This window comes from Mastomys coucha, unplaced genomic scaffold, assembly GCF_008632895.1.
Source record: "Mastomys coucha isolate ucsf_1 unplaced genomic scaffold, UCSF_Mcou_1 pScaffold22, whole genome shotgun sequence".
NCBI classification, from domain to species: Eukaryota; Metazoa; Chordata; class Mammalia; order Rodentia; family Muridae; genus Mastomys; species Mastomys coucha.
The window spans coordinates 37598574-37626512 of record NW_022196905.1 but is presented as its reverse complement, the minus strand read 5'-3'; the positions used below and the strand labels follow the sequence as shown (position 1 = coordinate 37626512).

General features: G+C 42.6%; 1 protein-coding gene across 3 annotated transcripts in view; it reads right to left on the bottom strand.

Annotated features, from left to right (window-relative positions):
• Cc2d2a (coiled-coil and C2 domain containing 2A) overlaps positions 1 to 27939 on the bottom strand; it is a 95629-nt gene that overhangs the window by 33004 nt on the left and 34686 nt on the right. For all 3 annotated transcript variants that reach the window (XM_031342130.1, XM_031342129.1, XM_031342131.1), the window contains 14 exons: positions 26716 to 26804; positions 26308 to 26409; positions 24647 to 24748; positions 23532 to 23705; positions 22272 to 22434; positions 19290 to 19426; positions 18235 to 18366; positions 11272 to 11481; positions 10030 to 10136; positions 6824 to 6964; positions 3511 to 3667; positions 3074 to 3315; positions 1166 to 1343; positions 496 to 652 (listed from right to left, as the gene is read on the bottom strand). In XM_031342130.1, coding sequence (XP_031197990.1) covers positions 496 to 652; positions 1166 to 1343; positions 3074 to 3315; positions 3511 to 3667; positions 6824 to 6964; positions 10030 to 10136; positions 11272 to 11481; positions 18235 to 18366; positions 19290 to 19426; positions 22272 to 22434; positions 23532 to 23705; positions 24647 to 24748; positions 26308 to 26409; positions 26716 to 26804 — 2091 coding nt within the window. The remainder of the gene's footprint in view (positions 1 to 495; positions 653 to 1165; positions 1344 to 3073; positions 3316 to 3510; positions 3668 to 6823; positions 6965 to 10029; positions 10137 to 11271; positions 11482 to 18234; positions 18367 to 19289; positions 19427 to 22271; positions 22435 to 23531; positions 23706 to 24646; positions 24749 to 26307; positions 26410 to 26715; positions 26805 to 27939) is intronic.

The following is a 27939-nucleotide window of genomic DNA, read 5'->3' as shown; positions in this document are numbered from 1 at the left end:
AAGTGGTACTAAGGCATCAAATAGCTTATCAAAGCTCTTTAATTCATACTATAAAATACTTTATAGTAGTATAATTATATGTGTTTTCATAAAGAAATGACTTGGCAGATATGCATGTATCTTATGAACACATGTTAAGGCTAAAAAGAACTTCCACCAGGTAGGTCCTGGAGATTAGACTCCTTCCCACAGTCTTGGCACAAAGAGAGCCTTTACCTGCTGAACCATTTTACTGGCCCTCTTTCTCCCTAACCCCCCGCCGACCCCTTGAGACAGGGTGTTATTCTGTACTTCAAACTGTGGTCATCCTCCTGCCTTAGCTTCCTGAGTGCCAGGGTCACAAGTATGAGCCACTATCCCTGTCTTCTTTTGAATGTTTGATACCAATTTTATAATTATTTTTGATAACTTTTAATCATTTGGGAAGTGGAAAAAGACAGATTGAGATATGACGATGGTAACCCTTAGCTGCTGAAAACAATTAGCTCTGCTTACCACTTCCAACTCCCTCGTGGTCTAATGTCACATGCTGGTTACTGCTGAACTCCACCTCTTCAATGGGGGCCCTTCCCGTGACAAGGGTAGTCTCAGGGACAGGCAGAAAGACCTCGGCTAGCAGGGTGGTACCACTATGACCAATAGTTTCATAGACCTGAAATCCAGAGAAGAGACTCAGCCAGTAGAGGTGGCAATAGAAAGAATGTGCTCTCAGGTGTTGGTCTACATTGTTAGTATTTGTGCTGGTCTGCCCCAGAGACCATCTTATATATACCGTGCTTGGGACTAGCCTGATTCTCAGTTACTCTAGTTTCCTGGGATAGGGCATTGTGGTAGTCAATATTATCAACATGATGGGATGGATCGAGGGTTATCTAGGAGACAAGTAACAGCATGTCTGGATCCTAGTAGATGGTCACATTGAACTATTTCTTTAGCAGATCAACTAGGGAACTCTCTGGTCCCAGTAGTTCCCTACCAGCCTTTTTAGACACCTAGCGTGGTAACCTATCTCTTTTCACTGACATTACAAAGAGGCATTTGATAACCAAGAGGCTGACCCATTCCTCTTGAAGCACCCAGTTAGCCCATAGCTGATTTTAAATTTATCTTATAATTTCAGTGACCACAAAATTCTGGGGACAGGGATTAGAGTTAACAGATGTACCTGAAGCATTAAGCTCTCTGGCCAGTTGAATATCTGAAGGTTGAAAATCTGTCCAAAGTGAACTCGGAAATCTGCCCCTAGAGGCCGGCTAACAGTCCTCGATACCTCTTTGCTGTTGAAGACCACCTTTAAGTACACAGAGCGCCTCCTGACATCTTCCCTTCTGGAGACCTCCACCCTGCAAAGTGAGACCACCCACAGCTGTAGTCAGTGTTTGATTACTAAGGATCACCGTGCATTTGTTAACTGGATGGACACCAAACATGACAAGGGACACAGTGGTGATGTTATATCAGTCCATTTGACCCAGAGAGTGACAGTCTTGAGGAGCTTGCTACAATCAAATATTGTGACATGAAACTAATGGGGAAGTGATTGACAGGCACTGAAAGGGCATGCAGAGACAGACCAAGAGTCCAATCCCTGCTGGACTGCGTCTCCTCCGGTTTCTTAAATGAGACTTATGCTTGCATACAAAACAAAATCGTAAGTGAACATATTCTTTGTTAAGTGCAATTAACTCAGGACTGGAGAGACTCGGTGGTAGAAAGAGAGGCAGGGGGAAAGAGAATGGTTTCTGTTCTTGTAGGGAATCTGAATTTACTTGCCAGCACCCAGGTCAGGCAGAATGATGCCTTTAATTCCAGGTCTAGGGGGTTCGTCTGATGACCCCTGCTGACCTCCACAGCACCCCCATACATGGAACATACACACAGAGACACATAAACAACAACAAAATCTATTTTAAAAGGAGGTAATTCAAACTGCATGGAACAGTAATGACTTGTTAAGTTTAAGCTGATAGATTTTACACAGGAAACACAGTAGCCCATTTTAGTAGTTAGATCAGGTCTCTTTCTCTAAGCTCTAAGCTTTTTTTTCATATTTTCCTAGAGTAGGTGACTGCTCTATGGATGCACAGTATTAAGAAATATGGCTTACTATTAAAGACCATTCGAATCACAGAAGAGTGTAGCCTGGCACACTGAGAGCTGAAGCACAGGGAGTTTGAAAACAGATCAGATTCTTCAAGATTAGTGTTTAATCTTATTGTAGGTATTTGCAGAAACACTATAAAAATGCTAGTCAATAGCAATTACAGCCTGTTGACAAAAGTAAAAGTGATATCCAAATAAAAAACAGATACAGGATTTTGAAATGGTAGTACAACAATTAAATATTATTTTGGTTAAATATGTAAAACATAATATTTATTATTTTAACTTTTTTGACACAGAGTTTATGTAGCTGGCCTCAATCATTTTTTTTTCTACTTTCCAAGTGCTGGGATTTTAGGCATGAACCACCATGCCTAACCATTTTAACTATTTTTAAATCTACATTTTAGCACCATTAAATACACTCATGTGCAATAGTCATTGCTACATACCTACAGAGTGTCTTATTATCCCTAATAGAAGTCCTTTTGCCATTATTAAATGGAGTATCATTTTAATATCTTATATTCCTGCAATTCAGACATATCCAGACACGAACTGGCTTAAAGATGCAATCCAGAAGCAAAGAGACATATCAGTGTATCTGCTAGCCTGAGGGGACATGGACACAGGAAGCCACTATGGAGAGCAGGCATTGACTTGTTGGGGTTCTTTTTCCACAGACAGCTCTATAGAGAGTGTTCCTGGGTAACAAGTGGGGTACAAAGATGGGAGGAACTCTAAGAAATCTCCGAAGTAAGACTACATGGGCAGTTTTACATAGTTCAATCTCATACTTATGTATGGGGCTCGGTTCCTCTGTTCATAAGACATAGTGTGATTATCTATATTTCTCTGGGTGCTCCAGTGTGTGTGTGGGTACATGTGAGTATACACCAGTGTCATCAGTGGTCAGAACATGTTTAGCTTGTACATTCCAATATCATGCATGGTTAGAACATGTGCTTACCTGGGACACTGGTCATTGGGGGTCACATTCCCTGCCAGACTCAACTCTGGAATGAGTGTGGGCTCCCCTGGCCTCCTCCTGCTGTGGGCTACCCTCTCCCGCACCTGCTGCTCTATGACAGCTGGGTCAGTGGGCTCTGGGGGGGTGGGCTTCTTGACCTCTTCCTCAGGAAAGGGCTCCTCAACCTCCTCCTCCTCAGGGCGTTCCTCTGCTGTTTGCTTCTTCTTCTTCTTTTTGGCCCGCTGTTGAGTAAGAGGTGACCCAGTTTCAATCCCTTCCCCCCTCCACCTCCCAGCAACAGGGTAAGAAAGAGACAGAAGAGTTGGTGGGAGACCTTGGTGTGACCTGGTGGTCTAGCTTCCCTCCTGTTTCAGGGGTTCACCCTCTGAGGCCCGCCCTAGGCAGCCCTACTCCAGGCTGAGTGATGCTTTGCAAACCTGGGCTCTCCTCCAGGCCTTCCACTGCTGATGAGAAGCTCTGTACTCCTCCATCTTTGTTGTGTACTCTTCCATGTGCTCTTCCAGCAGTTCACGGATCTCAGCTTGAATCTCTGCTTCATATGCGTCCTCATCTAGCTTCTGGTCAACTTTTTCCCTTTAAATGAATGTGCAGATCTTGGTTATTTCTTGGAATGAAGTAAGATGGTAATCATGCAGCAGAGACAATACTGAGCTTACCCTGTGCCAGGGTGTTGTCTAAAACTATTGCTTGTGTTAAGCTGTGAGCTCCATGCTATCCTCAACACTGAAGAGACATTAACACAGACAGTTAAGAAACTAGCCTATGAGTACACAGGTGGAAGAGCTTTGGACCACTCAGTAATAGGGCCATTCTGGTTAAATGTCCCCATGGGTTGCCAAGGCAGAGTAAATTCTCACTCCATAGTGCCTGAGGATTCATTTTAATAGTTTTATTATGTCTTTGTTACTGAGTCCCTTAAGCCACTTCCTGAACTTGGGTTGATGACTTCAGGTTGATTTTGTTGAATAGCCATTAGTTCATCCCAATCAAAAGAGAATATACACAATGTGTTCTGTAGATGTCTATAGAAGGGAGATGTTCCCCACCCCTGCCTCTTACAACCATGCCACATCATCTCAGTATTGTGATGGTTTCAATAGGTATGGCCAATCATGTATATGAATGCTTGGCCCATGGCAGTGGCACTATTGGAGAGTGTGGCTCATTGGTGTAGGTGTGGTCTTGTTGGAGAAAATGTGTCACTGTAGGTAAGGTCTTCCAGGTCTCATATTTGTTCAAGCTGTGCCCAGTGTCACACACAGTTTCTTTCTATTGCCTGTGGATAAAGATGTAAACTCTCTGCTTCTCAAGCGCCATGTCTGCCTGCACGATGCCATGCTTCTCACCATGATGACAACAGACTGAACCTCTGAAACTGTAAGCCAGCCCCAACTAAATATTCTTTTTCATAAGTGTTGCCTTGGTCATGGTGTCCCTTCACAGCAGTGAAATCCTAACTAAGACAGTACTGGATTAAATGCACATGAAGTTTCCCTGCTCATCTACAAGGAGCCTTCTCTTCATTCCTGCCTGGGGAGACTCCAGAAGGGGACACAGCAGACAAGCTGCACCCATGTCAGCCTAGCAGTCTGGAGCTGGTGCTGGGTCTGGGCTGCTGACTCATTTCACCCTGAGTGCTCTGCCTTCCTGGCTTCACACTCCACAGTTTTCTCCATTGCCTAAAACTATGAGGGTTAGACCAAAATTTGGGTGCAGAAACAAATCATGAGAGAAACTCATGGGGATCTGGGGTGACTATTTATTTAGGGTGAGGACTGAAGCTAGTGTCTTGGCTGAATCTAGGCAAGAGCTCTACTACTGAGCTATAGCTCTAGCTTGAAATTTTTTTGACTCAGTATTAGAATAGATACTAAGTGGGAGGTGCCCTGTTAGTTCCATGTACCCAATGTGGCAAGGCTCCTGCCTCAAAGAAAATTACACTTGTATTTACCCTGAACATGTTATAAATGGTTTCAGTTTTGGACAATTACAGCTTGTCCATCAAAATTTATAATTATTTTTAACTGCAAAGTATCTGTTGTTAAGCAAAGTGTTAGCTGATTGCTTTAGTTTCTCACTTTTCTCACATATGTATGGCTACACCATTTGCCCCAAAGAGACACCCAGAAAGGGACCAGTAGCAGCTGCAGAGAGAGTCATCATGGAAACTGGTAGCACAGTGGAGCATTACAGCACACTCATACTGACGTATGGAGTTCTCATGAACCAGGGATCACACATGTCGGCAGAGCATACCTTCCCTATACTGCAAACAAGGAACAAAATTGAAACTGCCTTGAAGATGACATGGGAACCAGAACTAGAAAGATTACAGGAAATGGTGGAGTAGTTATCTGTATGAAACAGGAGATAGAGAGTACCAGACAATAAATAGTAGCATACTTATTGTTTTAAAACTAAAATTTTCTCATTAGAGGGAAAAGGGAAGCGGGGCGGGGTGGCAGAAATGAATGGAGGGAACAGGGTGGGAAGGAAGAGGGAGGAAGAGCTCCTGAGAACAGAGAGGTCCTGGGTACCTGAAGCACATTTCATGAGCAAGTTCTGGTCCCAGGTATCTTCAGAACTCATACAAATTATAGACAGGTAAAGGAGGCATAATAAATGCAGCCTTATGAGAAGTCAGGAAAATAGAAATTATACCAGCAGATGTTTGACCTCAACCAGGTGACAGGGACACCGGTGAAGGCATTAACGGACATCACCCCTCTGGAGTGCATTTGGAGCCAGCATGTCAAATGGGAGAAAACAATTTCACTTCCAGGGACATGCATCTAGGAAAATGAGGTACATGCACACTAAAAGGCAAGTCTGAAATTCTATATAGTGAAGTCTGTGGTGTGTGTGTGTGTGTGTGTGTATGGATACACATGTGGAAGCTAGAGAAAGATGTTGAGTGTCTTCCACTATTGTTCTCAGCCTTATCTTTTGAGACAGCCTCTCTTCTTGAACATCGTTCTCATCAGTTGGCTAGACTGGCTGGCCAGGGACCTCTGGGATCCATCTGTCCCCTCACCCCAACTTCCAAGCACTAGAATTCCAAACTTGTGCATGCATGTCTGGTTTTTCTCATGGATGCTAGGGATCTGAACTCATGTCTTTGTGCTTCTGCTGCGAGCATTCTCTTGACTGAGCCAACTTCTCAGCTCCTACAGGAGGGTTTTATAAAACAAAACTATAGCTACATGCTGTCAATCATGGAAATATGCATAGCACAAAGACGTAATTGTGTATTTACACACCGAGTCTATAAAAGTGGAAAACAAGCAGTATTAACTTGTGTATTCTCAGGGCTGGAGAGATGACTCAGCAGTTAAGATGGCTCTTCCAGAGGTCCTGAGTTTAATTCTCAGCAACCACATGGTGGCTCACAACCATCTGTAATGGGATCCATTGCCCTCTTGTGGTGTGTGTGAAGACAGAGACAGTATACTCATAAGGTTAACATAAATAAATATTTTTTTAAAAATTGTGTATTCTCAGGGGCTATATGCAACGGCAGGGAAACGATGGTCATAGAAGCAGACACCTGTTACTGTGTCTGGAGAGAGGCATGGGAGCTGTCAGGTGCCTTAGATGCTCCAGTTCTCAGCCTGGGAAGCAGCTACAAGACTCTGGCTGTTACTCAGAGTTTTTGAACTGTATCTGTGCAGTCCACATCTCTCTTGATGTATGACCGAGCCCGATAAACCAATGTCTGAGAAGCCTTACTTTCTCAAGACGAGCTTCAACGGTGTGTTCGTAAATCTCTGGAACTCCCGTAGTGACTTCATCTCTTTCCAGACCTTTATGATGGTCTTCAGCAGCGTTCGATCTTTCTCTTGTTCAGCATCTCGCAGTTTTCGAGTCTGCCTACAAGATGTAATAATTGATGAGTTTGTGTCAGCTGTGTTCATTTATAAAATGTTAATGGTGCTTCATTGTTATAGACTGAAGTAGACAACCCTCCCTTGTACATGTGGCTGCAAAACTGCAGCCCAGCTCCCTATGCTACATCAGCTTTCTCTCTTTTTCCACAGCTCTGCCACAGTTTCTCAGTGAATTTGGGACTTTTCCCATCTCCTATTCACTCATACGGCAATTTTCTCTTGCTAAGAGTTTTCAGTATTTCTGAGGAACTGTTTTGTTAGCAGCTGTGAAAGGAAGTAGAAAAAGAGAAGGTAATAGGATGGGGTCTGTATTTTGGACTTTTTCTTTAATTTATTCTCTCTTAGCTGAATCGCTCAATTTGATAGACTAAATTATCTTTTAAAATTCATTTTTCAAACTATTGTCCCTCCTACTGACAGCTGCCTTTGTAGTTAGGACAGGAAGAGACTAGCAGGAGTGGTTTTCTCAGATGAAGAATGCTGACAGACAGCAATTGTCAGACAGCTCTCCATGTTGACACAAATCGACACAAATCTTGAGTTCTGCACAGAGAGGATGCAATGCTGTTGCCTGCTGTGAAGAATTATAGTGCTGAAGAGGTGACAAGTGGTTCTGGTTTCAACTGCAGAGGTGGCATTTGAAAGTGATTTTTTTTCCTCTTTATTTTGGTTACTAAACCTGTTTTGGGATCGTCTGATATATAAACCTTCTTCATAAATGGTAGCCAAATCCAAACTCCAAATTCTGCTACACCATAAATTAGCTAGTGGATTGATTTTAAACAGGTGCCATGTATGGTCCACGGTGTACAGACATGCCTACAAAAGACACAGTGTCTCTGTGCTCAAGTAGTTTGCAGTATAGCCCAGAGATGGACACACGGATAATTGATGGCAAGGGATGATACAGGGTGGACCTATGAAGACATCCTGAGAAAGCTGAGGGGGTGGGACACTGCAGAAATTAGCATCCCCTGGCTGTGGGAAGGCCCAACCAAGAATGGTGGTTCTGCTTGGACTGACTTGGGTTGTAGAGCGAGCACAGAGGAGTAAGGGTGTCTGGCTTCTTAGTGGCTCAACAGGTGGCTATGGAATAAGGGGTGGCGAAGCATGGCAGTTACCGTTGGGAACCCAGGACTCAGGAATCTCTGATGTCCTCAGGAAGCAAGAGAGTGACTTCTGGCTTTGGCACCTACTAGATGGCCTTGGACTAGCTAAGTCACTTCTTATTCATCAGTACAGTTGTAGGGAAAACTGTGACTGTTTTCTCTTCGCTCTGTCTCTTTCTCCTCCCCACCTCTCTCTATGTGCCTCTGTCTCCTTCTCTCTCTTTCTTTCTTCTCCCTTTTATTCCTCTCTCTGTGTCTTTCTCTCTCAAGCCCATAACTATTTTCATACTCATTCTAGGCTAAAACTAAAACTGTCCTCATATAGAGGCTGTGTTTTCAAGATAAGAAATAATTTTAGAACTGTATATGCCTGTACCTCTAGGATTTGAGAGGCTGAGGCAGCAGGACTGCCAGAAATGTGAAGCCAGGCTTGTCTACATAATGACAAAGGCCTTGCCAGACATTCAACATAACTGTAATAAGAATAATACTTTACATTTTACGCATACTTTTAATTCTTTTTCCAGTATACAAACTGCACTAATTCTCACTTTGTGAGAAGAATTTCCAATTCATGCCTAGATTGGAGAAAGAAAAACGTACATTGAAACTCCAAGATTATTATTTTCTTCTCTAAGAACTTGTTCTGTAAAAATACCCACACACTAACACACAGGGATTTTAATTATTGTACAATTTAAAAAATTATTTGAACAATGCCTGTCACTTAAGCACTTCACATTCTATAGTAAATGTATTAGTAAATCTATATAATAAATGGTGGCCTTTGAACGATAGATACTTAAATGTGTAGTGAGAATAAAAGGGCTAAGATGTGGGCAAATAAAAAAGCAGATGACAGAAGGGAATACACAAGTATTCCTCAAAACAATAAAACATGTGCACACAGACCCCCATTTTTATTTTATACTTTCTTATTTAGGAGCAATGATTAGGGCTTTACATTTTAAATTTTAAAATTATGAATAACTCAAAGAAATGGGAAAGAACAGATAACTGAACATCTTCTCTTAATTACTCTGGATTATTTTCAACAATATTACAACTGAAGCCTACCCTCCCCGTGCCAAACTCAAACCCCTTTTCTCCCTCCTAGGAGAAAGAATCAGATGGGTCCCCTTTCTGTCCATAGCACAGATGTGTTACCTGAGACAAACGAGTGCTCTTAGCGAGCCACACCATATAGCAAATAGCCTATGGTGGATGGGTTTATCATTCAACACTTTCCACATTCCCACGTGGGAGCATGCTATCAGGCACATCCATCTTAACCTGGGGAACAGACGTCTGTGTCTGCACAGATGTGGTCCTGGTAGTGCTGGGTTATTTCTAAATCTCACTTTTGTGGATGAGGCTACACATCACTGTATTTGACTCCCTGTGGACACAGGCATGTGGCTCTTTAGACTACCCAACCCTGAAACTCTCGGTTCTAGCTGGTGGGCACCTTTTTGTACTATGCTAATTTTAAAAGTTATTTTTAATAATTTCACATGCATACACTGTTTAGTCTTACCCCTTTTACCTCTCTACTGCCCCTGTCCACCCTGAACCCTCCCCATAAATCACATTTGTGACCCTCTGAGATCAACCAGGACAATCTGTGTGATAGTGAGATTGGAGGTGTCTGTTGGAACCTGGTGGCCTCAGCTGTGGAGACACAAGATTCCCTCTTCTCTCAGAGACTATGTCTAGCCAACAGTTCAGAGGTAGAGGGTAAGTAGGTAGGGCCTGTGAGCCTGTCTGTCTTCTTTGAGTCATTTGTAATTGAGCTGCAGTCATATTTTAAATTACCAATATCATTGTTTCATTTGGCAGAGTTGTACATGAATTCAATGCATTTTCAAAGGTCTGGAAATATGAAATGTAAACTCACATCTAACAGGGAACAAGGGAAGTCCTTGAATACTTTACTCACCGAATTTCAGATTTATACTCATTGATGGTTTTCTGGGTAGTGTCAAGAGACTGATGAGGTTTCTCTGGGTTAAGACTGGTCTGAACAGCTTTTCTTAGTGCTTGAAGCTTAACATGATAGGGATAAAAGTTTTATGTTAGAAACTCTTTAACTATGAGTTGAAAGGTGCGAGCTCTTCTGTGGATGCTCAAGGCTCCAGCCATCTTCAGACTTTCACCAAAAGCACCAAAGCTGATACTGACAAAGAGTTGCCGATTCTGTTTCTATGAATCTGGACCTCTATGGAACAATGCTTATCCATCTCTGCTCTGGGAGCAGGATAATCAGACTGCTCAGTAGAAACATAAATTTTACTAAGCATCTCAGAACAAGTTTACTTTCAAAGATAACAGTGGATCTTTCTGGGTCTTTAACAAAAAATAGTATTCTTTTGGTATGAAGAAATCACAAAGCTGGAGGAGATATTATAGGGTAGCCACTTAAGTAGACAGTAAGGTTTTACAGTTGAGACCATATTGTCTGAAGCCATAATTGCCAGTAGAAACCCCACAGGATAGTATCACACTAGAAATGAACCCAAAGGGCAGCCATTCCTCTGTACCAGCTGAAGCTGCTGGCCTGTGTTGGAGTGCTACACTATGGAAAGAGTCTACATAAAAATCAGACTGTCTCTGTGAACAGACATGTTCTCAAGCTTCCAACAGTCTCAGGATCTGAGATCACCTCATTAAGTAATAACTTCATGTCACATGATGTGCTTGTCTCACAGGTAGAACCACTTGTGGCACACACAAGTCCCCCTCTGTAAGGCAAGAATGTGCTGCTTATTTATTTATTTATTATTTGGGCTTATTAATTGCATACCATCTATACCCTCCTGTGGTAGTCAGTCCCAAGTTTTCAACTTGCTAAGATCTAGAATCATCTGGGAGACGGGCATCTGGGCAGGTGTGTGAAGGATAATCTTGACTGAGTTCATTGTACTGTGGGCAGCACCATTCCTTAGGCAGTGATCCTGAACTATATAACATGGAAAAATTAGCTGAGCATTAGCATGCTCATTAGCTGTTCTCGGTCCCTAATAATGAATGAGGTAAGCCGCGTCAAGCTCCTGCCTCCCTAACGTTCTCACTTTGATGGACTCGTGAAATGGGGGCAGAGACATTCGATGTTAGAAGCATCCCCAGTGGGTTAATCAGAATAATCAGCCCCATCAGCAACAAGCATGGAGAACACAAGTACCTTATCTGTTAGAAATTTCGTCTTGTTTCTTTGCTGTCTCGCAAGGTACTGGTCATACAACTGGGCCAGCTTGGATGCCAAGACATGCTCTCGGCTAAAACAGGGATGATGAGTGAAGATCAGGCCGGAAATATCAATGTCCAGTTGGAAGTTTCCTGGAAGGTCTCCAGATCCGATCATATGCTGTCTACTGTGCACATACTTCTCAGCCTGCCAAAGAGAGCCGACTGTGAGTCTTGGCCACAAAGGAAAGGCTGTCAGATGCAAACTATCATGGATCTTTTTCATGTAGACTTCATTGTTTCTTGAAGTCTTGTGTTTTGCAGCAGATGGCCTTGAACATTTGGATCACAGATGCCCTCTGCTGTAACTACGAATTAAAAATTTGTAGCGTGTTGAATAATGTAGGGAGAGAGGTGGGGGAAAGCTGAGCCCCATGTGCAGAAAACAAGAAGGGAAGTCCTTGGTGTGCAGCATATCAAATAAGACTGTTTTCCTTCTAGAACCTCTCCAGAATATTTCCCAACAATCACCACTGTTTACTGAAGCTGGGGCATCACTGATTTTGTGCTTAGATTCCTTTCCTGGTTAGAGACAGACTGCCATCAGAGTGTGCTGCTTTGAGACAGAGCACCCCATGCTTTAAAACAGAGCACCCCATGCTTTAAGACAGTACGTAATGCTTTAAGACAGAGTACGCAATGCTTTAAGACAGAGTAGGCAATGCTTTAAGACAGAATACCCCATGCTTTTTGCACAGATGAGTTCTATGATTTCTTCATTGTGTTGAATAAGTGAGATGATATATATGAAGAATGTGGGAGCATGTCTATTGAACCACAGCATGCTAATTAAATCTCTCCCAGCTTCCTGTTTCTACCCATGAAGATACAGAGCCTCTGCACAGTGTGGTTTCTCAAAGCAAGCTCAGCAAAGTGGGCATCCCATTGTTTTATGGAATACAGTTCATATGCAAACCACAACTGAAAAAAAAGGAAGGCAAAAGGCAAGGGATGGGGTCTTCCTCTCTAGTGGGAAGAGAGGTGGTATCTTAGAGATTCTGTTCTACCATGTATGAAATAGTTCATGCTCATGAGCTGAACCTGAACCTAAGGCAGAGACCCGCAGCAGTTATTAGAACACAGGCTAAGATAGATTTATGAAATAAAGCATATTTTGAAAGGTACTTAGGAATGGCTAATGTATTCCTATTCAGGATTATGATATTTCAGGACACACACTTAGATTTATAAGGATGTTTAAAAATAAGATCTGATAAAAGAAGGAGGGGCAGTAGGTGGGAAGAGGTAGGGGTGTTCAGGGGTGGGTAAAGATAGGGCAACAGGGATGAATATGGACATAACTCATTGCATACATGTTGGACATTGTCAAAAATAAATAAAAAGTTAGTACTGCTTCTTATTAAAGATAAACTGAATGCCATTTTAAAGGAGAATCTGAATGTTTCAGTAATTAAATATAGGACCCTTTATATTAGGTCCCATAAGAAACCATTAATTCTAAATATACACCAAAAGTGTGTATATTTGCTCATCTAGGAGAACCATGTAGAACTGACTGGGTAAAAATTGACTGGGTAAAATTCATATATTCTTTCTTTGAATTCCAGTACAAAGAAGCAAAAGTACAACAACTTTTACCAACAAATGAAGGCTCATATGAGCATGCTTTACCTGAAATAAAAATACAGAAAACTATGTTGACAATAATAACTGCAAAGCCAGACACTCTACTAAACAAATGAGATGTTTCTATGCATACACGTGCACGCGCACACACACACGCACACACACACAGACATACATACACAGATGCGAGAAAAGTATAGAACTCCTTTCTTTCTTCGTCAGCTGTGGAAAAATAACACTATAATCATGGCTCTCTAATGCCAGAATCTTCTCTTCTGCATATTACAAGCCTCATCCCACCAGGTTTTTTCTCCTCTAAGTTGGCTGCAACTTGATTCTGGACTTCAGTGGACTGCAGACACCCAGCATTGTTGAATAAAAGAGGGTGATGCATGCAAAGTGCTACATGACCGACAAATGCCAACTAAGCACTTCTCCTCAGTCTACCATTTCTACAGATGATGATACAGAGAGGCCCAGAGATATGCAGAAATTTGCCCAAGGTCCCAAAGCAAGGTCAAGGTAGACTTGGGACTTCTGGTCCCAATCCAGTATCCCTACCTGAGACATGCAAAAGGATTAAATGTAGAGAGTACTGATCATGCTCCCCATGGATGATGCAGGGTGGAGGCACCAGTTCTGTCTTAGGGTTTTACAACATCCATTTAGCCTCATAACTTGCAAATAAAACATTTATGCCACACAGTCTTGTAATTTTCTAGTTAACACAAACAGCTTCCAAAGCTCCATCCAGCAAAAGAATTGAGCAACTGGTCTTAAAGGAATCTCTCCTCACTTCAGAGACTACTACATTAATAGTCTGGATAAAAACATATGGACATGAGAGGTGGCAATTAAATTCACATATTCCTATAACCACTCAGATAATCTGCATTAATTAAAATAACTTCAGTGTAGCAAAACATATGATAATTAAATGTAAATCCCAGGTGTGATGGGAATTTCCTCTCTGGCTGAGTTCTGCCCCACTCTCCCCTCTCTATGGGAGTTTCCAGAGTTATAGTCACTCAAGGTGTGGTCCTCAGGCTCCAGCCTGTATGCTCCCGTGAGTAACAGCCTGTGGTAGCCTGTTGCTATGCACTCCCAATGTTGCCCTGGGTGCTTTTACCAAGCATTCCTCTCCCAGCTCAGGATGAGCTCACCCTCCAGTAACTGCTGCTGGTCTCTTTACTTTCAGTGCTAAGCTCAGGCATTCAGAATGCCCAACCCTCACTGTTTTAGGGAGAAAGAACCCTGGGTCTCATCTTCTTCCCTCTGCTTACATTTCTTAGAGACCAAGGACTGTCAATGGAAGAAACAGCAATTATCTCTCCCTAGAAGAGAGAGTATATTTAGAGTATATCTAGAGTGTATTTCGAGTTGGGACGTTGACATGATTCCTCTTTCTTTATTTGAAAACTAAAAAGCAAGTCTGTAAGAGGAGGCGTTGGTGGGTGATCTACTGGTATTCCCAGCAGATGCTAAAAGAGATGTCTATATCTATATATCACTGACAGGATAAAAAATAAGTTTCTACATGGTCCTGAGAAAATAATAAAAAAGCTCAATCAAGTGCAGCGCCTCAGGCAGATGCCATGTCTTCTTTTCCAGGTCTTCTCGGAGACTATTCTCATTTTCCCTTTCCAAGGACCACGCCATATCTCCTGGATTATGGCCTCAGTGGATATATGATTCCTTTACAACTGACTGTTATTTGTCCTTAGTATTGATAGAGGGAGATGTTGTGTGTGTGGGGGGGAATATTATCCTTTTCCTCTAGAGCTGTGAGCTAGTCCATCAAGGATCTCTCTCTCTCTCTCTCTCTCTCTCTCTCTCTCTCTCTCTCTCTCTCTCTCTCTCTCTCATGCACACGCACACATACACACCCCTGTCCCAACTGTGGAGAACCCTGCAAAAGGCAAAAAGAAGCAGAGGAAAGAGGGAGAAAGGGAAGGAAGGAGAGAGGGAGAGAGAGAGAGAGAGAGAGAGAGAGAGAGAGAGAGAGAGAGAGAGAGAGAGAGACTCTTCCAGTATCCAGCCCATGCCCCAGTCTTTGACTGTGCTTCCTGTGCCTCCTCTTTCAGTTTTATGAGTTTTCGCTGGGTTTCTAGCATTTGGAACAAATATAGATCTTCTGTAAAAAATTGGAAGAAGAGCAGGAAGGCCAAGTGCTAAATTTTATCAAGTAGTAAGTAGCAAGGAAGATGGATTCCTTGCAATTTCCTCAAACTAGCATAGCAGGCAGTGCCCACCCAACACAGTACCTTTAGCCTCTGGCTCCTTTTCTGTCTCCTCGTATGGGACACAAAGACTAAGGACAGTTTTGGATGTTGCCACCTTTGTATTCCTAAAACTTAGTACAATATAGTATATGTCAGACTTCCAGTTAGAGGCAGAACAACACAGAAGGGGAAGGTGGAAGGAAGTAGCCCGGTGGCTACCAGGCTGTTCAGTGACTAGCTCACTTTGCTACTGTCATTGGAAACACTGCATTTTCTATTATGCTTTGTTCTACTTGGTATTTTTAAGTTTTAGACTTGGATTGGCCCCCTCCTAAAAACGTGTTAAATTGCATAGTTTATTTGATGTTTAAGTGTATGCTTGTACATCTGTTTTCATTCCTTTGTCATTGGTAACCTCATCTCAATTCAGAAGCTGCACTTTATTTCTCTTTTAAGCAACACATATCCATCACTGGAAATGATGGTCTAGGAGAATGGCTTTAATGAGTGGTAGTTCATTCCTGCTGGAATGAGTGGGCATCAGAGTTGGGGCTTTCAGTGTGAGCACCAAGAGTCCTTTAAAAACCCAAAGGATTGCTGACTCCTGATCCAGTAGTGGGACTTTATTTCTATCATCTGATAAAACAAAGCCAGGGCCCAAGAAAAGCTATTTAGCACAAAAGATGGCTGAGTCCAAGAGTGGAATAGAAAGAAAGACATTTCTAGATACACCTTGGTACAACATTTTGTGATTGTTTGAGGCAGGGTCTGTCTCTGTAGCCCTTGGTGACTTGGAGCTAGCTCTGTAAACCAGTCAGGTCTCACACTCAAAGAGATCTGCCTGCCTCTGCCTCCTGAGTGCTGGGATTAAAAGAGTGTGTTATCTGCTACCACGCCTAGCTCTTTCTCCTCTTAAGCTGATTACTTCAGATATTCTGTTGGAGTGAAGAAAAGCTGACTAACACATTCACTGTGTGTATCTATGACATTTTCTTTATGTATTCATCCATATGCTAGCCAGTGAGATTCTTCCCATGTTTGAGGCTACTATCAAGAGTACTGCAGCAGTTGAGGTGAGAGGGGACTACATAGAGGACTCATATGTAGAGCCAGGGAGAGTCAGTATCAAGGGATCTCTTGTACAGTATAGTGCTTTGATAGTAGCTTATTATCCTCTTAGAAAATGTAAGGAGAGTTCCTGTTAGATGCTACCAGCACATAAAAACTAACCGTGAGGTAATCAGTGATGCCAGACTCTACTATTCTATTATGTATACATTCTTTAAATGTATACACATTTAAAACTCTTCAAAAACACACAATGTTATTTGTTGTCCTGGTTAGTTTTAACTGTCAACTTGACACAACCTAGAGACACCTAAGAGGAGACCCATCATTGCAGGATTGCCTAGACTAAATTGGGAGATTGGTACAATTTCCTTGGCACTCTGTGAGATAAAATCACCAAATAGTTTTAGTGGACTCAGCTTGTATTTAGAGAGGGAAGGTCACCCACCTGACATGGAATAGGACCATTAGCAAGGTCCCATATCCTGATGGCATTCTTTTGGCCAGTTTTGCTCTTGGTGCAACTGACAATCTGATCCCTTAACTCTGGCATATTTCCACATAATAGCTTAGACCTGCTAAGGGACAGATTCACTGGCTCCCAAAGAGAGCTATCCATGTTTTCTAATATTATCCATAATTTAGTGCTTATTTATATTAATGTTTAATGCCTAGATGGCTTCCTGGATGAAGAGATGAACTGATGGGTTAGAAGACATAGGTATAAGTTCATGCTGTCTTGATTACTAATTCTATCATGCTTCTTTGTATTGTGACAAGTAGTTGATATATCCCCCTGTCTGGGACCTATGTGTAAACCTGCTTCCAAGATCACTCTTCTGCACAAAGCAGCTGTTCATTAACACCTGCCTATAAAACCTATTTTATAGAAGTTTGAAATTCGAAAAGAGGCAGCTCATGGGTCATCTCAGCATTCAAAAGGACCCAGTGGGTCATAGACAGTATTATCATTCCTACTTTTTAATGAAGGAGAGACCAGAGAGCTAAGAGATTGCCAAGAGCTGCACAGCAGACAGTATACATCTGTGTAGACAAATGGAGTGGGGCCTTTGTCTTCTCTGCTCATCACTCCACTTTACCGAATGGTCATCATATGCCCATTCTGTCTTATTTAATCAGTGCTGAGATACTACAAACTTGAAATGATGTCTGATGTTTGTCCCTCAGAGTCTGGAATGCTGGAAGTTTGGTCCCTGGAGTATTGCTGCTTGTTGAGACTGTAGAAATTTAACATGTGGCAGATGGTGATTTGTTCGTGGTGGCACTATCCTCAGAAGGGGTTAATGCTGGTCCCATAGAGTGGACCAGTTCTCAAGAGATAAGTTGTTATAAAGCAGGTCCTACCATTTTACTTTGTCTCTATGGCTTCCATTATCATCCCATGAGCTTTCCTACATGTTTCCATCATTGTGATGGCAGCTTCCCTGAGGCTCCCAGCAGAGCTGAGCAGTTGTTGAACCCCCAGGACTATGAGATGAATGAATGTCTTTTCTTAATAAATCTCTAAGCTTCAGGTATTTTGTCATGGTAGCACATGTTATCTCATTTAGTCTGCACAGAATCTCTAGGAGGAAGACACTATTGCTAGTCTTATTCTATAGGCAAGGAATCGAGACACAGAGAGAGATCAAGGACCCAGTTCACTTCATGAGTGGTAAATCAAGGACCCAAATCCAGCAGTTTGCTAAAGAGCTTCAGATTAGTGAGGAAAGGGATGTACAAGGACAACCAACCTTCCTTAGATCATAAAAAAGAGAGAAGGAAGAAGAGTTTTCCAGCACATATGACTGGTAAAGAGATAAGGGGCAAAGGAAATGTGAAAATAAGGGCAGACTCAGCTCACTCATGAAATCGCTATTTGGGCTCCTGTATGAAGTGGTAACTTAGTTAAAAAAAAAAAGAAAAAAACAATCTAAGTAGAAGTTATAAACTCAGCTCAAACTATTCAGTAAGTAGGGTAACTTTGATTTCACGTATTAACAAGGCAAAGAGGGCACCTGTACCTTCTTGTACAAAGTCTCCAGTTCGGCCTTCGGGCTTTGCTCCTGTGTGGACAGTGATGGCCTGGAGGGAAATGGCTTGATGGGGCTGGGCAGTGCCAGGATTCTGCCATCATCTCCAAACCACTTCCTTCCCTGGGTGTCAAGCAGAGAGAAGGACCGTATTTCTTTATATTCTGGCAGAAAACATTTTGGAAAACATTTGCAGACAATTTCTGTGTTAGTTACATATTTCATATGTCATCTTGGGCCTTCAAAGAACTTTAAAAGTTAGCCGGGTGGTGGTGGCTCATGCCTTTAATCCTAGCACTTGGGAGGCAGAGGCAGGCAGATTTCTGAGTTTGAGGCCAGCCTGGTCTACAGAATGAGGTCCAGGATAGCCAAGGCTATACAGAGAAACCCTGTCTCAAACAAACAAACAAACAAACAAAAAAAGAACTTTAAAAGTTTCTGTCTGCGTGAAATCAGTTCTTCACCAACATGCCCACTGTTAGGTTACATTTAAGATAAGTAAGTGAGTTGGCAAGAATGACACACAAGTTTAATCCCAGTGCTTGGTGGGCAGAGACTGGCAGATTTCTAAGTTCGAGGCCAGCCTGGTCTACCGAGGGAGTTCCAGGACAGCACCAGGACAGCAACAGCTATACAGAGAAACACTCTCTCGAGAAACAAAACAAAACAAAATTAAAAAAAAAAAACAATCAAAATAAAAACCAAGGCAGTGGGGAAAGAAAAATAATCGAATGCTTAACAAGAACCTTATGTTCTCTTTGTTAAAGATTTCAACGGAACACAGTTTTGAGATCATTGAGATCCATGTTGACAATTAAAATTTTGGGGACCTGTGAAATGCCAGCATCTAGTTCTCAGGAGACATGTTCTGAGCAGCTGAGTGTTGGTATTGTTTGGGTTCTCAGAATGTACTGAGAGACAAAGACAAAAAATAAAACTAGAAAGAGCCCTCTATAGTGCCTGCCTCTTCAGACTCTACAGGGGAAAAGGGTCCAGCGTATGGTGTGAGGCGCCAGGCTCCTCTGGGGAGTGCCGTCGCCACTCACAGGCTCCTGTATCAGCAGTCGGTTCTCCATGATGTTCTCATTGGTGCGTGCCACCTCTGGTCTTGCCCCGATGTAGAGACCTTCATCTTCCAGGAATCTGGGCTGTATATTCTCAGGAAGCTTTTTATAGGTCGGCACTATGTATAAATATAATAAGCATGGACATGAGTGCCAGCCTCAAACTTCAAACTGTCATGTGGTAATTAAAACAAGCGCCAGAGATTTTGGTTATTAAAAAATACACATTTTCTAAATTAATTTCTAGAAGTAGAACAGAGGAAAAGATAAATGTGCTTATTTGCAAAATCATATAGAATTGAGTACTTAGGACACGACACCTAAATAATTCAGCATGGAACTGAGTATTGGGGTGTTCTGAGGAGGACATGGCATCCAGAGTCAAGGGTCAGGGTAGAGAGTGCGAGCTGTTGCTTTTTAGCCTGGTGAATTCAGGCCAGACACTTGGAGCTCTTTCCTTTTGTACAAGAACTACTCATTTTTTTCTTTCACTCAGTTCCTGGGAGAATGAGATGATGTGAAGTCCAAAGAAATACTTTGCAAACTAAAAACCTCACGGCCCAGGCAGGGAGTTAGCATAGAGTGTGGGGTTAACATGCATAAGGCCTGGTACCCAGCACTAAAAAGGAACAGTTTCTGTGAGTGAGGTGAGAATGACCAGGACTGTCTGCGTGCTCTTGATTTCTTTTCTTCTTCTTTTTTTTTTTTTTATAAAAAGCAGATCTTTACTGTGGACTTTCTAGTGACAGATTCTCATGTGACTCAGGGCTTCAGGTCAGGCTAATGCTGTGCGGAATCACTCAGGTGGCAGCAGACACCACTCAACTCATGGGTCATGACCCCTTTTGGGGCCAACTGACCCTTTTACAGGATCAAATACCAAGGGAAAACATAGATATTTATACTATAACTCATAATAGTAACAAAATTACAGTTATGAAGTAACAATGAAAATAATTTATGGTTGGGGATCACCACAACATGACAAAGTAAAGTTAAGGGGTCCCAGCATTAGGAAGGATGAGAACCACTGCTCTAGAGTGGCTCTGATGAAGAGACACAAAGTTGTTGGAAACATAGAGAGGGGAGAGAGGTGAGCTCAAGATACAAGAAGGAGTCTGCTTAGGGACAAGCACTGTGCAACTCGAGTGTTGAGAGGTGCATGTGCTGGGCAGGAGGAAAGGCCCTGCAAGCAAGGACACCTGCTGTCATTCACATGAACTGCATAGTGGTTCCCTTGGCGATATGCTGCCCACAATCAAATGAGATTACAGTGGAGCTCAAAGCTTTCTATTACAGGTGTCCCTGTCCTTAGCCTCGAGTGCCTACAATATCAACATGGTGACATGCTATGCAGGTCTTCTCTTCAGAGCTGTGTACGATGAACACAAGCCAGATGTATATGGGTCTGTACCACCTAGGTACACACAGTATGCTGTGTGATGTTCACACAGCAATAAATTTGCCTAATAACTTTTCTCAGAATGCACCCCTACCCTCAGATACCACTATACTGAAGGCTGTGCATGTTGGGAGACAAGCTTGCTGTTGTGTAGCAAGAGGGGGCACAGGATAGCAGGGAAGAGCAAGGGGTACTGTTCAGATCACAGGGAGGAGCTTAGGGCTCTGAGCTGCGGAAGGACTCCAGAAGAGTTTAGATTCTCTCAAGGCTGTGAGACCTACTGCAGCACAGTGGACTAGACAGGAGAGAAGAAAGGGTGGGAAAGGATGGCCTGGGAGCCCAGGATGTAGTTAGTTTAAAAGTTAATACATACAGGGCTCATTAGTATCTCATTCTGGACGATGTTAAGCACCTGGCCATGCTATCTTGTCTGTGTTTGGGCATCAGACACCATAATTTCTATATACTCCATCCCTTGCAGCCAGAACTACCCCTGTCCCTAGAAAACTCTCCTCCGGCTTTCTAATAAAAAAATTAAATAGCACAAAAGTACTGCTGGCCTGGTGTTTTAGTCTGATGAATGAAGAATGATAAAGAAGTGTGTCCTTATGGGGTTGCAAACCTCTTCAACTCCTTCAGTCCTTTCTCTAACTCCTCTATTGGGGACCCCATGCTCAGTCCAATGTGGTATCTAATTTTTGTTGGATGAGCAGTCAAAACTATTTTAACAAAATATCCTTATTCTGATCTCTAACTCCTGCTTGCCATGGAGCAGGTGTATGTATGTGCTTAGGTGAGTATGAATATATAATATAATATAATATAATATAATATAATATATGATATAATATAAATTATATATATCCTTCTTTGTCACAAATACACTACTGTGTCAGCAAAACTAGATTAGGTAGGTGCTTTTGCTGCACCCCTAGGTTAAGCCTGGGCTGCTTTAAAAGCCACTGCTATCTATAATAGCAACAGCAATGGGACAGAAGCTATGGGGTCTGATCATCACACTAGGTCCTTCACCTATATTATGTCCTCAGTGATGCATCAAGTCATCTTTTATGCAACTTTTACTCCTTCCTTTCTTTAGCCAAGGCATCTGGGAATAAGGGAGCCTGTATTTGGTTGCAGTCTGCTCTCTGACTCCTGCTTGGCACCTAGCAGATGTGTGTGTATCCTCAGGTAAGTGTGGATGTGTGCACATTACATTTTTGAGACAAGATGGGATCTCTCACTGAATCTAGAGTGTGTCTGGAGCGGCAGCTCCAGGGATCAAACTGTCTCCATTCCCTGGCACTGGAATTATGAGCAGGGGCTACTCCACCTGGCTTTTTACATGGATGTCAAGGATCCAAACTCAGGTTGTCCAGCCTGCCCAGCAAGCACTTTATCCATTGAGGCATCTCTCCAGCTCCCGAAGATCATTTTTAATTAGTAAGTCATATTTAAACCTAGAATCAGGTCTGGAAAGGGTGGTCCTTCTATGTCAGGCATATTTCATCTGCAGGAAAATGAAGGTGTTGGAGCGGAGCATAGAAAGAAAGAGTGAGTACCTGTCTGCCGACTAGGTGTGAAGAGGATTTCTTTTTCCTTCTGCAGCTGAATGTGGACACTCTTGTACTCTGCAGCTCTGACTGCCATGAAGTCATGAGCTGTGGGATCTAAGCCCAACAGGAAGTCTTCAGCATCCTTACCATTAAGCAACTCTTCCTCTTCCTACACAGCATTGAAAAGCAACAAGAGACAGTCACGCCAAGACTCCTAGCAGACTCGGGAAGAGAATTACTAAGACTGAACCCATGAAATTTAACACATCTTACAACAGGACTGTGTTTTCCGGGCTGGGGGAGATAGGTAAGTGGGTAAAGGTGCTTACTATAAAAGCACAAGGATACAACATCAAGTTCCTAGACCCCACATAAAAGCCAGATGTAACAGGAGCATCTGTAATTGCAGTCCTCCCACTGAGAATTGAGACAGGAGGAGCCCTGAAGGTTCACTGGTCAGCTAGCCTGTCACACACAGACAGACACCATGGGTCCTGTCTCAAACAAGGTGGAAGGTGAGGAGAGACACCTGAAGATCTCCTCTGGCCTACACATGAGGGCTGTGGCATATACCTACCCACATTTACACACATGAACTCACACACTCACACACACACACACACACACACACAGACTGTACACACACACAACGCACATACATTCAAACTGTATTTTTCTCTTGTGTCTTTTCAGATGAAGGTGACCATTCATATTTCACAAGTAGGTTATCATTGGTTGCTTCTTGCTGTTCTTCCAGAGAGCTGGAAAATTATACAGCAAAGGAAGCCACATCCACTGAGAAGTGGAAACACAAACAACAGTAATCCTAACAGGGAAGATGCTTATTCCAGTACTTAAAGAACCCCAGGCTCAGAGTTATTTTGCATAATTTATACTCAGGGTGGTATTTGGCACAAAAACTTGCTCTCTTATAAGCCCATGGAAGAGAGGCAGGATTCCTTTGCCTTCTGGAGCCAAGTACTCTATGTGTGAAAATATTGAGTCTAGCAAGAAGACCCTCAAACCATCTTATGTTACTTTATTTCTTCTTGAACAGGAAAAGATGGACAGACTTAACTAAGGCCCTTACTGCCCAATCTGTGGGCTGTGTCAAGGGCTGCAGACAGTCATGCTAGATCAATTCTCACTGCTTAGTGGTCCTCCTGCTTCCAACCAAGCTGTCCCATGGCCTCCTCTCCAGCCCTGTCCCTCCCTCATCTGTCTTCCCACTCTCCCCCTCCTCACCACCATCACTGTATCAGATACCGTTTTCTTTGCTCTCTCTTGAGCCGGTGCTCCTTCTTCTCCTTCTTGTTCCTCTTGATGAGCTCTATCTCCACCTTTTACTGATGATTTTTCCTCTGATTCCTCTAGCTCAGGATCAAAGTTGAATGTAAAGAAATTATAGGCCTCTTCTGCAGATGGGAAACCAGGAGGAGGCTGCAGAGAAACAGGCAGCAACATCTTAGATGGGGAAACTGAATGAACCCCATGTAATTATCTGACAACTGGCTTGATGCTGGTGTAGCTTACAGAGGCCTCCTGACCACACTGTCAAGAATTTTAACAAGAGCTGCAGGCAGTTATTGAGTGTTTAAAATAAGTAACTCCAGTTACTTTTAAAAAGATTATTTTATGTGCTTGAAGTGTTTTGTCTGCACGTGTGTGCACCATGTGAATTCTGTGCCCACAGAGGCCAGAAGAGGGCACCAGATTCCCTGTAAGTGGAGTAACATATTATTGTGAGTGGCTATGTGGGTGCCAGGAACTGAACCTGGGTCTTCTAGAAGAACAGTCAATGCTCTTAGTAGCTGAGCCATCTTTCTCCAGCTCTACCTTCTAAAAATATGAACTATTATATAATCTCAGTAAGCACAAAAATATAGTATTTATAAAAGTTAAGTACTTCTGAAAAGATTATTAAGGTATCAAGTTCTATGCTCATTGTTCAATGGGCCAATGCAGAGATAATTTTGTTTAATAATGAGAAATACAGGATCTGTTCATTTTAACAGGTGACAGTTATTATTGTTTTGGTTCTTGAGTTGGTATCATCATTTCTTCCTCATCATAAAATCTGAAGCAACTTAAGAGCTGAACAACCTCTCTTCATTACCATTCCCAGTCCTCATAGCTCTCCCCTCCTACCTCCCCACAATGGGGCAGTATTTTAATCTAGCCTCCAGGACTTTAAAAGTAGAAATCATTTCATCATTCCCACCCCCTCTCTGTCTGTCTCCGTCTCCCTCCCTCCCTCTTTCTCTCCCTCTCTCCCTCCCTTCTTCCCTCTCTCATGCAGCATGGCAAAAGGAGTCAGTTATGTATCTATGATTAGATATTTTTGAAAAACGTGAACAAAATTTTTAAACAGAATTTCTAACCTGGGGTTTTGACTTGATTTTTCGTACAGAATCACGGAACTTTATTCTTGAATAACTCTTGGTGTCATCTTCTGGTTGAGTGCCTTGTACCTCTGTACTTGGCTTTGTAAAGGAAAAAAAAAACACATATTAAACCAAAAGAAGTCTAGAAACTGAGAGTATTCTAAGTTGAGGGTTAGCCTTTGTGCTGGCTTACCTGTCAACTTGATAGAACCTACAATCACCTGGGAAGACTCTAGAGATCTAAAGATTCTAGACTAGATTGACCTCTGGACACTCCCCCCGTTTCTCTCTCTCTCTCTCTCTCTCTCTCTCTCTCTCTCTCTCTCTCTCTCTCTGTCTGTCTTTCTCTGTCTCTTTCTGTCTTTCTCTGTCTCTCTCTGTCTTTCTCTTCTCTGTCTCTGTCTCTGTCTCTCTCTCTCTCTCTCTCTGTGTATGTGTGTGTGTGTGTATGTGTGTTGATGGTTGATTATGTAAGGAGGAGAAAGCCCATCATGGGTGGCACCATTCCTTAGGCAGGGAATCTTGTACTATATAAAAGTAGGGAAAGGGGGCGGTGGTGGCGCATGCCTTTAATCCCAGCACTTGGGAGGCAGGAGCCAGCAGGTGGATTTCTGAGTTCGAGGCCAGCCTGGTCTACAGAGTGAGTTCCAGGACAGCCAGGGCTACACAGAGAAACCCTGTCTCAAAAAATAAAGAAAAGAAAAAAGAAAAAAAAAGTAGGGAAAGTTAGATGAGTATAAACAGGAAACAAGCAAGAAGCTGTGTATTTATTCTTTGTTTTTCACTGTGGATGTAATGCTCCAATTTCTATCTTTACTTCTCCAAAATAAAAGACTATAACTTGGAATTATAAGTCAAATAAATCCTTTGTCCCTGAACTTGTTTTTTGTCAGAGATGTTTATCACAGCAACAGAAATGAAAGCAGAGCAGCCATCTACCAGCTTATCTTCTGCTCTTTGATCATCTTGTCATTCCACAGGTTGCAGTGTTCACAGACTTCAGTCAGATATGCTTGACGATGGAGGGCTGAGTGTTTCCTTACTAATCCCTGCTCTGTTAAGACTAAACAAATACAAAACTTAATTCTCAGTAGTTCCCCAAATGAAAAGTCATATTTTACACTGTAGATCTACAAATCATTTTACAGATGATCAAGAAAAGCATCAATTATGACCAGGCGTAAGTCTAGCATAGGAGCCAGGGTTCAAGAGCCGTCTTTCTCATTGAGCCTCAGGTCTGGTTATTTGATGAGCCGGGTCTTCTGCCTAAACAGGTTGGATGGTCCTTATTACCCTGGAACCAGAGTTGTTTCTGGTTTTGAATATTGTTCAGATTTGGTAATATTCTCATCTCTCTGTCTGCAGCCCATAAGGACAGCTTATAACACATACAAGCAGAGTTGTGGACATAAGGTAGCAGTTGAGTACCTGCCTGCCATGCTCAAGATCTACTTCAGGAAGAAAACTAAGAAACTTCCATTCTGAGAAGCTCTACAATATATCTATTACTGATAGAAACACTGCTAATTCATGTAACTCACTCCATAAATATCAAGAATTTGGTTGTAGTTTTGTCTCCGTTCTACAAAAGTGGAAACACGGGTCAGACAGTGAGGGGAGGGGACTCATGTTAAAAAAAAAAAGAATCCACTTCTTACCTCTGTGCCAAATTCAGTCTCTGTTTCCCTCTCTCTGGGACTGCGCAGGCGCCGGGGCCTAGGGGTTGGGACATCCCGCAACAATGCACTTTCTGCCTTAGACTTAAAAAACAAACAGCAAAGTATTACATATAATGAATTATCAAAGAACCTCAGCTGGCACCTCAATAAAGAACAATAAGTAAAACAATTACACACTGTCCCTCTGTAGAGCAGCAAGGAAAATAGTTCAGAAGAATGGCCACCATTTTCCAGTGTAATGTTCATCTTCGCCAGTGCTACGTATGTATTGAAGAACAGATGGAATGGCTCTCAGGTCCACACACTTTGGAGCATACAAAACAAGCAAGACAAACTCCAGAAAACTGCAATCAGTCCTGAAGTGAACATTCCTGCTCTCTGTCTTACCCTTGCAGCCTGAAGCTTCTCCCTCATGCGTTCTCTCATGGAAAATTCTGCAAAGCCGGTTCTGGAAGCTGAAGGGATGGGAGGTAAGCCTTAAAAATAAATAAACAAAGGAAAATTACTTTCAAAACATTTATCTCCCTCAGGGGCTGCATTAAATATAAAAAGGGATGTAATTTTGTTAGTCCAGAGCTGCACATAAGCAAACAGGCCACAATGCTGAGGCCTCTTTTGAAGATGGAAGTATATGCATTGGTTCCGTGGGGACTGGCATGGAGAACTAGGTCTTTCTGGGGATTGTTATTTTGGTTTAACCAAGACTAGAATGCCTGGAGTAGCTCCCAACTGTTCAAGGAACACAAACTCTTGCCAACCCCATCAGCACTGGACTTCAACATGTTGCTTCTTGGGTGGGTCAATGGGTGACTGAGGAGTGGAGATTTCAGGGTTAATCCTCATTTCACTTAGAGAAGTCTTTGCTGAAGACCTAGCCATAGCAATTGGCTGTGTCATTGAGACACTATGCATATCATAGATATTATTGAATGTAGTTGGACAAGTACACAGCTGTCGTGTGTTGGGTATGGTTCCATGTATGGAATGAATTTTCGTATTGATCCCTATAGCATCTTTGCTGGGTTGTCATTAGATTATAACTCCAGGCTCAAATGTTATCATCACTGGACATCACTGATGATGAAGATAGTGAGCTCAAGATGACAAATGACTGGCTTCCCTGATCACATGGCCAGAAAATAGGATGCTTGAGATTTGGTCCCAGTTCTGTTCTTTGCTAACTAACACCACCCTAAGAAGGATGTGAGGTACAAGAAGCGAGATGGTGTTTGATGGATAGAATATTAGGTGCATTGGAATAGACTCTATAGTTGAAAGCTAGAGCAGGTAAGTTTTCAGGATTTGGGGATGAAGGGATGGGGAACCTCTAATGTCCTGCTAAGGGGTCTTGACTCTGTTTTCTGTAAAAGTCCTGAAGCAGTTAGAGAGAGGGCACATACAGGTTGGCTGGGGTGCAGTGTGTCCACCAGAGACCCAGTTAGCATGTCATGGCCTGAGATCATAAGGAGAGAGGGTCAGACAAAGGGAGAGAAAGGAGGGAGTTGTTGAGGGAGGGAAGGAGGGGAGAGAAACAGAGGGAGACACAGACACAGACACAGATGCACAGACACACACACACACACACAGAGAGAGAGAGAGAGAGAGAGAGAG